At 34.7% G+C, this 12,226-nt stretch overlaps 1 protein-coding gene across 6 annotated transcripts in view; it reads left to right on the top strand.

Moving 5' to 3' along the window:
• The window catches only part of ATP13A3 (ATPase 13A3), an 81,818-nt gene that overhangs the window by 27,256 nt on the left and 42,336 nt on the right, over nucleotides 1-12,226 (top strand). For all 6 annotated transcript variants that reach the window (XM_060099309.1, XM_060099308.1, XM_060099312.1 and 3 more), the window contains 9 exons: nucleotides 1,078-1,158; nucleotides 2,313-2,382; nucleotides 4,363-4,497; nucleotides 4,975-5,047; nucleotides 7,386-7,517; nucleotides 8,816-8,995; nucleotides 9,141-9,298; nucleotides 10,028-10,216; nucleotides 11,544-11,605. In XM_060099309.1, the coding sequence (XP_059955292.1) occupies nucleotides 1,078-1,158; nucleotides 2,313-2,382; nucleotides 4,363-4,497; nucleotides 4,975-5,047; nucleotides 7,386-7,517; nucleotides 8,816-8,995; nucleotides 9,141-9,298; nucleotides 10,028-10,216; nucleotides 11,544-11,605 (1,080 nt within the window). The remainder of the gene's footprint in view (nucleotides 1-1,077; nucleotides 1,159-2,312; nucleotides 2,383-4,362; nucleotides 4,498-4,974; nucleotides 5,048-7,385; nucleotides 7,518-8,815; nucleotides 8,996-9,140; nucleotides 9,299-10,027; nucleotides 10,217-11,543; nucleotides 11,606-12,226) is intronic.

The raw sequence follows: 12,226 nt of genomic DNA, 5'->3' as shown, positions 1-12,226 counted from the left end.
ATCGTTGCTTGAGAGTGGCAAAGAAATTACCAATAAAAAAAGAATCACCTTGTGAACATTTAAAATGTTCATGCCTGGATTTTGTTCCTCAGACACTAAAGAATTGGTATATTTTGGAATGGAGCAGGGCAATTCCACATGCCTACTTCTCAAGACCATTCCTAGTTAAGAACCATTGCTTTCTTTATAGAACACTGCCTATAAACTGTCATTTTGTTTTTTTAAAAATTTTGACTTGGAGCTGATCCCTGCTACCTTTGGAGAAGTAATCAATCTCAGTGGGAAAAAAGAGTCAAACATACTTGCTGTGTAGCCTTTGCCAACCATACCAACTTGTAGAATTTAAACTTATCCCAGTGATAGCAGCTAATCATGGAGCTTGGTTTTTCTATCCGAAAAAAGCAGAAAAGGATTGGAGTTAAATGATATGTTAGATTCTCTTTAGAGTTTTTCTGAATAGCATCTCAGTTAAAATAAGCATAATTAAGACATTTGTGGTGGAAAGTAGATATGCTAGTTGAATCCCAGTTTTAATTGTTACAGATTTTAGACATTGCCTGTGACTCATACAGATTCAGCACTTCTCTTCTCAGTATGTATTAGATGAGGGAAGGATTTAGATTGATGCTTTTGTAGAAGGAAAAATGAGTAGGACTTCTTAGAGTGAAGCTTAAAAATTGAAGAGGGAAAACTAGATAAAAAGTAAAAACTTTTTCATCTTTAGTTTGGAATTCTTGAGTTAGTCATACTTTAATTTTATTAATTATTAGCTCTTACAACTTTGGCACAGAGTTAAAGGATAATAATATTGTTACATAAGCTTGAGTATTAAGAGCCATCTTATTATATGATATGTTGGATAATTTAGAAGTTGCCACATTTGAGACTTAGACCTTTCATTATTGTTTTATCTTAGGAATTAGAGATTTAAAAATTCTCATCCATATCTCAGTTTTTGTTAGGGGTTTCTATTTGTAAGGAAGTCACACTTTAAAACCAGGAATATAGAAAAATGAGGCATTGAGAAATTTGGATATTTTAAACTTTGTTTAAAGTAAAAACTTTGGATTTATTTAGGGGACTGGATGAAGGTGTTTCTTGTACGTCAATTTATGAAAAGCATAGTGCAGGACTGACAAAGGGGATGCATGCCTACAGGTAATTTTTATCCAACTAAAGTTAGACCTATTATCAAACTTCCTAAATAAAGTAGTATATATAGTCTACCCTTTTACCATATAGTTGTAATATTAACAGGTATTTAAGTATTATAGTAGTTGACAACTTACTGATATTTTATTTGGGTAGCATTGTCTCTCAGTTTAAGAATTATAAAAATGTTGAAGCTGATTTTGAAGTGAATATCCCTGATAATATACTGTATTTCATCAGTTCTAAGGTGCACACTTCCCTGCATTTTAACATCTCTATAAGGAGGGTGTGTCATACAGTGGGTGGAGTGTCATCCTTTACTTGACACCATTTTTATCTTTCTTGATAGTACATAAAATCATAGAATGTCTTACAATTCAAATCTTAGATTTACTGAAATGTTGGGAATGGTAAGCATGAGCTCAAATTTACCACAATGAAAATTTGTAAATTGGGAGACATAATCCTTTTTATAGTGTTGTTCTTTGCTAAAGTATAAAAGTATACCAGTGTATTACATATCGTAGAGATAAATGCCTTTTTCAAACTACATTAGAAATTCTCTTGTACTCCTATAGCATGTTCTTTCAAAAGGTTGGAATATAAATTCATTCATTCAGGCTTCTACTTCATAAAAGGCAAGAATTAATGTATCATATAGGAAGTACTATTATAAGGAATTTAAGTGGAAGGTTTTAAGCAACTTAAGCATTAAAAAAAGCCAAATATATAATGTTTTGAAATAAACATTTTTAGTACAGTATTCTTATTAGAAAAATAGTACAGGACCCCTCAAATTTACTTACGTAGTCTCTTGCAAAAATGCAGTTCAAAATTGTTGAGATGTATTGTGTTCATGGATGGAAAAGAAAGTCTTTTGTTGATATGGTTATTATAGACTAGTGGGAAAGGTACTTGTCACACAAAAAGATAAAGTGATAACAGTATAGTTATGCAGTATGGACTACATTGATTTAAATACTGTAGATAGAGAATTTAAATTGTAGAAGATAACTGTTTTTAGAAACATGAACGTTTAAGTTCTGGATTTAAGGAGCAGTTGCTGGTTTGAGCCTTATCTAATGCAATGCCTTCCCTAAATTGTACTATTATGATATAATATAGTGTAATATTATTATTATTGTATTTTCCTGTTATAGAAAATTGCTTTATGGAGTAAATGAAATTGCTGTGAAAGTGCCTTCAGTTTTTAAGCTTCTAATTAAGGAGGTAAGACAATTGTACTTGTCTCAACATTTGTGATCAATAGGTTTGTCAATTGAAAAGAGCCAGGATTTAAGTAATAAGATATCCTTGGTTTTTTGTTTTCTAACTGCTCTTTGCTTATTTTTTTATTTGGAAGGGCAGAAAGATATTCCTCTGATAGATCAGTAATTTGGGAGCATGATTACTTTTTTATTTTGTCTAATTTTTTTCTTTTCTTGTCTGTAGTTTTTTTTTTTTTTCTTTTTTTTACACTCAGGAAGTTGCACATCTAAAGTTGCCCTATTTTACAGATGTATACACCTGTCTTTTCTTTTTTCCCGCTAATTTTTTTGGCCACACTGTGTGGCATGTGGGATCTTAGTTCCCTGACCAGGGATCAAACCCTTGCCCTGTGCAGTGGAAGCGTGGAGTCTTAACCACTGGACGACCAGGGAAGTCCCTCCTCCTAATTTTAAAAACAATTAATCATGTTTTCTTCATGTGGTACACTCTTAGGAACTAGGCATTGTGCCAGAAGTTTGGAATTAAAAACATGACATGATGGGTAACAATGAGGAGCTTGCACTTTAGCCCAGGAGGAATACATGTCAGTAGTTACTGTGGTGACCCTTCAGTTGTAAGAGCCGTAGAAGCGGTGGGAATGAGGGATTGCAGGCATGTAAAGGAAGGAGTAAGTGGTTTTGCCGAGGAGAGTTGGGCTCTCCAGTCTTCTTTCTGGTTTTGGGCTAAAGTATAGAATTAGCTGTATTGGGTGAATACTTTTAGTAGAAGGTACAGATTGTTTTCCGTCAGTTCCTGAGAGTGGCCATATAATGCTGCTTTAGAGCATAGCAAAGGGTAATGATTAGGAATTAGAAACACTGGTTTAAAATATGACTTCATCAGTAACTAGCTTTGGTCATTAGAAGACCTTTCTCCCTGCTGCTCCTTTATTGGTAAAATTGTAGGAAGTCCTTTAATGATCTCATTTGATTTTTTTTTTTTAAGGGAACTTTTATTTATTTATTTATTTATGGCTGCTTTGGGTCTTCGTTGCTCCTCGGGCTTTCTTTAGTTGCAGTGAGCGGGGGCTACTCTTCATTGCGGTGTGTGGGTTTCTCATTGCAATAGATTCTCCTGTTGCGGAGCACGGGCTCTAGGCACGTGGGCTTCAGTAGTTGTGGCTCATGGGCTCTAGAGCGCAGGCTGAGTAGTTGTGGCGCACGGGCTTAGGTGCTCCGCAGCATGTGGGGTCTTCCCGGACCAGGGCTCGAACCCGTGTCCCCCTGCATTGGCAGGTGGATTCTTAGCCACTGGGCCACCAGGGAAGCCCATCTCATTTGATTTTGAAGTAAAATGGGACTATATATGTGAAAGTGCTTTAAAAAGTACAGAAGCATCAATTTTAAAACATTGGGGGGTTATTAATGAAATTGGTAAAATACTATAAAATTAGGGTAAACAAAGTCCATTGCCAGGACTCCTTATCTTTTTTTTTTATTCAGGTTTTAATATTTAATTATTTCCTTAGAGAAAGCAAAACAGTGTAACTTATTTCATGTTTGTCTTCTCTTTGGATTCCAGTGAACCTTTGACTTATAAGTAAATTAGTGCTTCGAGTTCATAATAAGTAAACATTTGTTCCAGTTGGTTAAAAGTTTTTGTATTCTTTAGCAGCACAGTAATATTGAAAGTAAATGTATTTTATTGCTAAAGCAGAATGAAGAACAGATAAATTCACACGTTAGCTATTTCTAGCTGAATCTGTATTTGGGTTTGGTATGAATCTAAATGGATGCAAATAAATTAAGCTTATTTAGTCAAACTCTAGTAGCTTGATGGTAAAAAAAAAAAAAAAGTAACATCTTGCCCTGCTCTTTGGGTAGTTACTTGTTACCCTAGGATACTACAGAGCTTATCCTGTAAGTATCCTGTTGGTTATTCCTTAAATCTGTATGGTTGTAAATATCTCATTCAATTTGACTTAAAAATCTTGTTTTTTAGGTTCTCAACCCATTTTACATTTTCCAGCTGTTCAGTGTTATACTGTGGAGCACAGATGAATACTATTACTATGCTATAGCCATTGTGATTATGTCTGTAGTATCAATTATAAGCTCCCTATATGCCATTAGAAAGGTAAGTCCAATTTATTATGGGTTTCACAACTGTGTTTGTATTTTGTAATAACATGTAAGGTGTGTAGAATGATACTTGGTATAAAGTAAGTACTCCATACAGTTATTCTTTTAGTTATGTGAATATGTACTCCCTTTCCCTCTTTTTTGAGGTGGGGGAAGGCAGCCGCTTTTTAAGAGTCAAAGTATCGCTTGACTGCTTTGAGGCTGTAGGATCTATAGTTGCTTATCTAAGACTGGAATACTGGAGGCTGATTCTGCTGTTTTCAGGGCTGTCTCATTAAAGTGCTTCTTATTTTGTCTAATGGTTTGAGCAAAAATACTGAATGATCTTTGAATCTTTTGGTCTTGACCTTTTCAAAGGCAGAGTAATATGAGTTTATTATTTTAGCTTACCTTATTTTATATTACCCTTGCTTTCTAATAGCTTGAAGAGTCAGTTTATATTAATGAGTTAAAATTTTTTTCCCTGATTCAGCAATATATTATGTTGCATGACATGGTGGCAGCTCACAGTACTGTGAGAGTTTCAGTTTGCAGAGTAAATGAAGGTAAGTAAGTACTTCAGTTTACTCTTGGAAAAGTAAATTTAAAAAGATTTCCACTAAGCACTAATGTGTGAAGCAAGCCCAATATATTATACATATACACTTATTTCCATAAGAAATAAAAATGTGTGTTTGCATTTATACTCATGTTTCTATATCAAATTCTTTCATTTATGTGAAATTGTATTTTTCTTTTTCTATAATGTGACAGATACTATACTAGGCTCTTGGGATACAGTGGATGCACATAGTCCTTGCCACCATTGAACTTCAGTCTAGTTAGAAAGACAAATGATAAACAGAAACAGTAAAGTGTGATAAATACTATGATAGGGAGAAGTCAGGGTTAGATATTAGAGCTCATTTACTGTAGGTGTCAGGGATGCCTTCTTTGAAAAAGTATTCTTAAGTGATTGAATTAGACAGATAAAAAGTAGGTGAGAAAGTGGTAAGGTGGGGGCGAGAGAGGGATAGAGGAGGATTCTAAGTGCCCAGAGGCCTGGGTATTAGAGAGAGTTTGGTCATTGTAATAACTGAAAGAAATTCAGTGTGGCAGATGCAGCAACTAGATAGTGGACAGCCTTTTAAGGCTTGTTAAGGGATTTGGACTCTCCCAAAAGGCAGTGGAAAGCCATTGAAGGGTTTTAAGTAGGAGAGTGATATGATCATATTTGCCTATTTGAAAAAATCATTCTGGCTGCCATGTTTGAACTTATTTAGGGGGGATTAATATTGAAGGCATGAAATGAATCAGGGTGAGGGTAGTGGAGATGGAGAGTGGTGAGATGGGTCTGAAAGATACTTAAATGTGGGCTTTGAAGAAGATTTGATGATTCATTGGATGCAAGGTGATACAGTGGTGTCAGGCTGGGGGCATGGATGTTGGTGTCATTTAATTAAATAGGGAACACTGGAGGAGAAGCAGGATTGTAGGGAAGGATAATGTTTTGGACATGTTAGTTTGGTGAGATATTGAAGAGGTAAAGGAGGTAAAGGGGTGGCAGCACAGCATCATGGGCCTTGGAGACAGTAGCCGCTCTGATTGATCAGGAAAACCAAATCAGTCTGCACTCTCTTGGCTCAGTATACACATCCGGGTGTAAACCCAAGTCGGCCTGGCAGGTTGCTTTCTTCCTTGCGCCTCCTGGTCACTTGCTGGAGCACTAGCTGATCGTTCCTGCTTCCCCTAGCTGCAGTCTTAGATGTGGAGCTTGTTGGTGCTCCTCCTCTCCCCACTCTGCAGCTGCCGAAGATCCTGGGGAGGCTAGGACAGGGGCAGTGCTCAGTGTTTAGCTTCCTTATCCCCTTTGTATAGTCCAACAGATCATTGCTACTTCGTTTCTCAGTGCACCTAAGAGGGTTAGAATTTCAAGTGGCATTAAGGCATTGAGTCACGTTTTTAAAATAAGGGATCTTATTAAGAAATAAAGATTATTATACTTACTACATTGCAAAATAGCATTAGAATTCTTGAAAAGTTGTTTCCTCATAGCCTAGTAAACTACTTCTGCCTTTTTTTAGAAAGGGAAGAGTATCTGTCCTGCAGGCTAACATCACAAACAGTAGTTTTCTCCTCACCCATCTTTGCTTAGAAACTAGTGTAAGTCTCTTCTAAGCGTAGTTTAATAAAATCTAGGGGTAGGGGAAGAGAGAGAATGCCCAAATATAAGGCCACCTTTTACTTGGAAAGATCATTAAAGAAATGTTTAACTAACTTGAATATAATACATAAATTTCTAAGGAAATAATGAACTAGGTATGACAGTTTAATTTATTTTATAAATTGATTTAAAATAATATCTAAGATATTTTGGGACTATTTTAGGAATATTGAGAAAACAGTGAGACATTATGGATTATAAATTGTAGCAACAAGAAAAAGAATGCTGTTAAAAAAGGAAGTGCTAAAATTTCAATGCTTTTATCTGTTTCCAAGGGATTACAGAAATCTGAGTTTATTTACCTGTTGCAGGGGCTCTCCTGTGTGGATTCATCGTCTGTTTACTCATAGGGCTGATAGCTAAGATTGAGCATCCACCGTTGTAATGAGTGTTGAAGCCCATCTACCTGTTAGCTTAGAGGGGACTTGGCATCAACTCGGTGCAGTTGGCGTCCTATCCAGGGACAAACTAGCTGACACATTTAGACACCATGCTTTGTTAGCTTAAGGAATAATCTTATTTGTCAAAACTCTTCATCTCTTGGGATTTTTCTATTTAACTCCATTATATTTTTAATGTCTTGATGAGATCAGGTGGCCTTTGGATAGATCTTTTGTTTGCTGTATTCTTATTCCAAGTTAAAGAGTATTCTTTTCAGACTTTTCTTTCTTTAAATTCAGAAATCGAAGAGATCTTTTCTACAGATCTTGTGCCAGGAGATGTCATGGTCATTCCGTTAAATGGGACAGTCATGCCTTGTGATGCAGTACTTATTAACGGTACTTGTATTGTAAATGAAAGCATGTTAACAGGTAAACTAAATTAAATGAGTAAAACCCAGATGAGTTGTTTATAATGATATTAGGATTAAGTAGTTGTTGATTAAGCTATGTCACAATTAACTGTGCTGTTTGTATCCTTTACTCATGAATGTCATGAATGTGATAGATATTTGTGAAAAGATTTTTTTTATTTTGAGGGAACCAAATTCTGCATTACACTCATCTGTGATACTAAAGCACAATGCTGTTGTTCACGATATCTCTTGTCCTGCTTCTGTCCAGTCTTTTGACATGAGGAAATGCTTTATAGTAAGGGAAGAGGAAAGAAATCCTTTGCTCACAGCATATTTATTTCTCACTTTGATGTGCAAAAAGTGGGACTAGAAGAGTCGATATTTTTATTAAATTGGGGAGAAGTAGACTTTAAAATAACTTCCCTTTGGAAATTCACAATCTGGAGGTAGAGCTTTATATCTTTATTTTTTTTTAATTTAATTTAATTAAAAAATTTTTTTTCTTTGAGCATTTTTTTAACATCTTTATTGGAGTCTAATTGCTTTACATTGTTAGTTGCTGCATAACAAAGTGAATCAGCTATGTGTATATATCTTTTTATCATGACTATTTTTTAATTGTCATAGTCAACCTGGCAAGAAAGTGATTCCTATATAATACATTTTTGAACTGTTAAGAGTCTTAAAACACACTCATACACATAAATATCCCCACACACCTGTCGCCTTTGACATAAGAAGTATGAATGCTACAGAGCACTACATTTTAATGTTAAAAGAATTTGTCTCTTTCTTACTGTTAGAGAATTACCATACTCTCTGCCCTGCTCGGATGCTTGTTCTCTTACTCGCGTGTGTGTGTGTGTGTGTGTGTGTGTGTGTGTGGGTGGGTGGGTGGGTGGGTGGGTGGTCGGGGAGTGGGGTGGGATTAGGAGTGGATCTTCACGTGTTGTGTGTGCTTGGGGTTGCAGAGTGCTTCCCAGGTTAGTTCTCAGGGATACCAGAACAGGTGCTGAGGCGACGGCAGCAACCTCATCTTCTTATTTGAAACTTGGCACAGTTATTTCCAACTGATTTCCTTTGAGTCACAGATCACTTTCGGGAATTACTGTGGAAGACAAAATTTGATATTTCTGGGTAAGGAAATTGATAGACCAAAAGCTAATTGATTAAGCTATGTTAGTCACATGTGAGAACTGTTAATAACTGTTGCCAACAGTATGATAACATTTAGGATATTTAACAACTCAAGATTTGTGTGTTTGATACTGATTTCTGTGCTTTAACTTACGGATTTTTTTTTTTTTTTTAAAGGAGAGAGTGTTCCAGTGACAAAGACTAATTTGCCAAATCCTTCAGTGGACATAAAAGGAATGGGAGATGAATTATATAGTCCAGAAACACATAGACGACACACTTTGTTTTGTGGGACAACTGTTATTCAAACTCGTTTCTACACTGGAGAACTTGTCAAAGCCATAGTAGTTAGAACAGGTAGAAAATATTTAATCTTGTCTTGCATGGTTTAGCATACTTGGAGCCTATCAAATGCTTAAAAAGAGATTCTGTTTTGAGAGATAACTCTCATTTTCTTATAAAAATACTATATAATCATTTTCTTCTTTAATTTTTTTGAAAGGATTTAGTACTTCCAAAGGACAGCTTGTCCGCTCCATATTGTATCCCAAACCAACTGATTTTAAACTCTACAGAGATGCCTACTTATTTCTACTGTGTCTTGTGGCGGTGGCTGGCATTGGGTTTATCTACACTATTATCAATAGTATTTTAAATGAGGTATGTACATGGGACCCTTAATAGCGTTTGATTCTTAGTTTGATTCACATGTGGCTCTTGAAGATTTGAAATGTAGCTAGTGAGACTGAAAAATTAAAATTTTAATTTAATTTAAATTAATTTAACTTAAAAAAAAAGCCATATGAGACTTGTAGCTATTATGTTAGAAGGTACAGATCTAGAACATCACCATCAAAGCAGAAAGTTTTGATCAGCTCTGGTTTAGATGATCTTTTATTTGCTCTCTAGTTACTTTAAAAAAAGGAGGAGTGATCCCATACTCACCAAAAGCTTTATTTTTTTCTTTTTTAACCTCTGGTATATACAGCATTAAAATTATTTGTGATTACTGAATCGAAGGTATTTCTAAGGGACCTTGTCAGATTTCTTTTTTCTATCCCCTATAGAGACTAGCATAGTAGTAAGAGTCAATATCTGATAATATTTGACTTTGAAGTATGTAGTGTATGAAGTATATGGGGCTATTAAAGTAAGAATTAGCTTTAAAAATAGCTCATTCTACAGTCCACTGACAATTCCTTGAGCTTTCCATTTTGCAGAATCTCTAAAGGGAAAAAATTATAGATAGTTAATACATGAATATACATACACACTTATTATATATAAGATTAAAAATGGTTTATAGACTTTTCACTAAAGAAATATCCCCATTGGGTTAATAAATATTTAATATTGGGGGTCTGACATTTATTTTTATGTTAACTGTAGGTAGAAGTTGGGGATATAATTATCGAGTCTCTTGATATCATTACAATTACTGTGCCACCTGCACTTCCTGCCGCAATGACTGCTGGCATTGTGTATGCCCAAAGAAGACTGAAAAAAGTGGGTATTTTCTGTATCAGTCCCCAAAGGATAAACATCTGTGGACAACTGAATCTTGTTTGCTTTGACAAGGTTGGTTCAATGTCATATCATTGTCAAAGGTCACTTTGTAAGTCTAAAGTATTAGATTAATGGTTTCTGTATTCTTTATCAACTAATTTGCACACGTTTTAAAAGAAATGTTCTTCTCATTTTTCTCTTTTAATATATTTGGCACATGCATCATTTTTGTATTATTTCTTCTCATTATTTTTTCAATTTTTAATACTTTGGATATTGCTTATTTGTCCAAATCTGCAATTGACTGACCATTCATATCCAGAATTATGCCTTATAGTAGTAGTAGTAAAATTTATCCGCTCTTTCATCTTTTTAACAGAATAGGCTCTATACAGATATAGTTAACTGGAATGTTATTGCTGTAAAGTATATACACTTAGTGTTTGCTCTGTGATTTCATTGAATGTGTTACAAAATTATGAAAGACACTGATTATATGATTTTATGTGAAAATGACAAATTTTGTACCTGTGTGAAATATACCTTGCCTCTTACAAAGGGTTCTTTTTTCCTCACCTGAAATTAGTTTTCCTAAAACTTTAGAGAATTAAACCTTGGTCAGAAAACTTTCAATCTGTCTCTTCTGGGTAACTGACATGATAAGAATTTGATTTTTGTGCATCTTCATTATTAAAGAAAAAAATATGAGATGTACTTTATTAAGAGAAAAAAAAGTCCTATCCCATGACTGTGTATTATATGAGTCTGTTCAGAAAATTTTACTTAAAATTTTGCTTAATCTTTTTTGGAAATGTTTTAAAAATTTTTAAGCAGACACAAAAGTGGAGAAAAAGATGCAAGTATGATAAACCCTCATTTGCCCATTATCCAACTTACACAGTGACCAACAGTTTGTCAGTCTTACTTCACTGTCCCCTCATTTTGAAGGTGGCAGCATCAGACATTACGTTATTTCATCCACATGCGTCAGTATGTAGCTCCAGAAGATACTGTTTTAACAGAACTGACCACAGTACCGTTATCACTGCTTACTACACTGAACAAAATTAACAGTTCCTTACTATTACCTAATGTCCAATTCATATTCAGGTTTCCCTGCCTTTCTCAAAAATAACTCAAATTTTTACAATTTGTGTTTTCAGTCAGAATCCAAAGAAGGATTGCATTGGTTATAATTAAATCTGTGACCATTGCTTTTCTTGCGTCTCTTTCCCAGTCGTCTTATTGAGGAAACCAGGTTATTTATATCCTGAATTTGGCTGATTGCACTTCTTGATGTCATTTCACTTGTTCCTCTTCCCTTTTTTGGCTCCCTCCATTATGTAGATGCAGCATAGCTTTTCATGATTTTGTAAATGTGTGCTTTTTTTTTTTTAAGACTGGAACTCTTACGGAAGATGGTTTAGATCTTTGGGGGATTCAACGAGTGGAAAATACACGGTAATTATTAGCTAGACTTGATCATTTATTTTAGTTAATTTTAATAAATATTTTAATATATGAAACATTCAAACATATAGAAAGTAATATTACAGCTATGTACCCACCAGTAAGATTATACAGTTGACATTTTGCCAGATTTGCTTCAGATCTCCTAAAAGATTTAAAACATTACAGATATTGCTTAAGTCTTAACCTATCTCTTTTTCTATCCCTACCACCATTTTGAAGTTGGCTTGTTATCTTTGCATGTTTTTATATTTTTACTTCATGTATATCTACCCATAAACAAGATCTGTCTATAAATAAATATACACAACTGTTATGTACTGTATGTGTTTTGCTGCTTTTTTGCCTCATAACATTGTTTTCAAGATTCATCCATGTTGATATGTATAGATCCAATTTATTAATCTTAACTGTTGTTTAGTATGCCGTTATATGATTAAACCATAATATTTGTTCTTCAGCTAAGGGACAGTTTCATTTTTTCTCCCTTTTTCCTTCCACTTTCACAAACAGTTTCGCAATTAAAATTCTTAGGCACACAACTTCTGTGAGCATGTGGTTGAGTTTCAGTAAGCCAGCTTCTTAAAAGTTTCATTGCTGTGTCATACCGCA

Source organism: Mesoplodon densirostris, chromosome 5 (assembly GCF_025265405.1).
Source record: "Mesoplodon densirostris isolate mMesDen1 chromosome 5, mMesDen1 primary haplotype, whole genome shotgun sequence".
Lineage (NCBI taxonomy): Eukaryota > Metazoa > Chordata > Mammalia > Artiodactyla > Ziphiidae > Mesoplodon > Mesoplodon densirostris.
The sequence above is the reverse complement of the archived record's forward strand: the minus strand, read 5'-3'. Positions and strand labels throughout refer to the sequence as shown.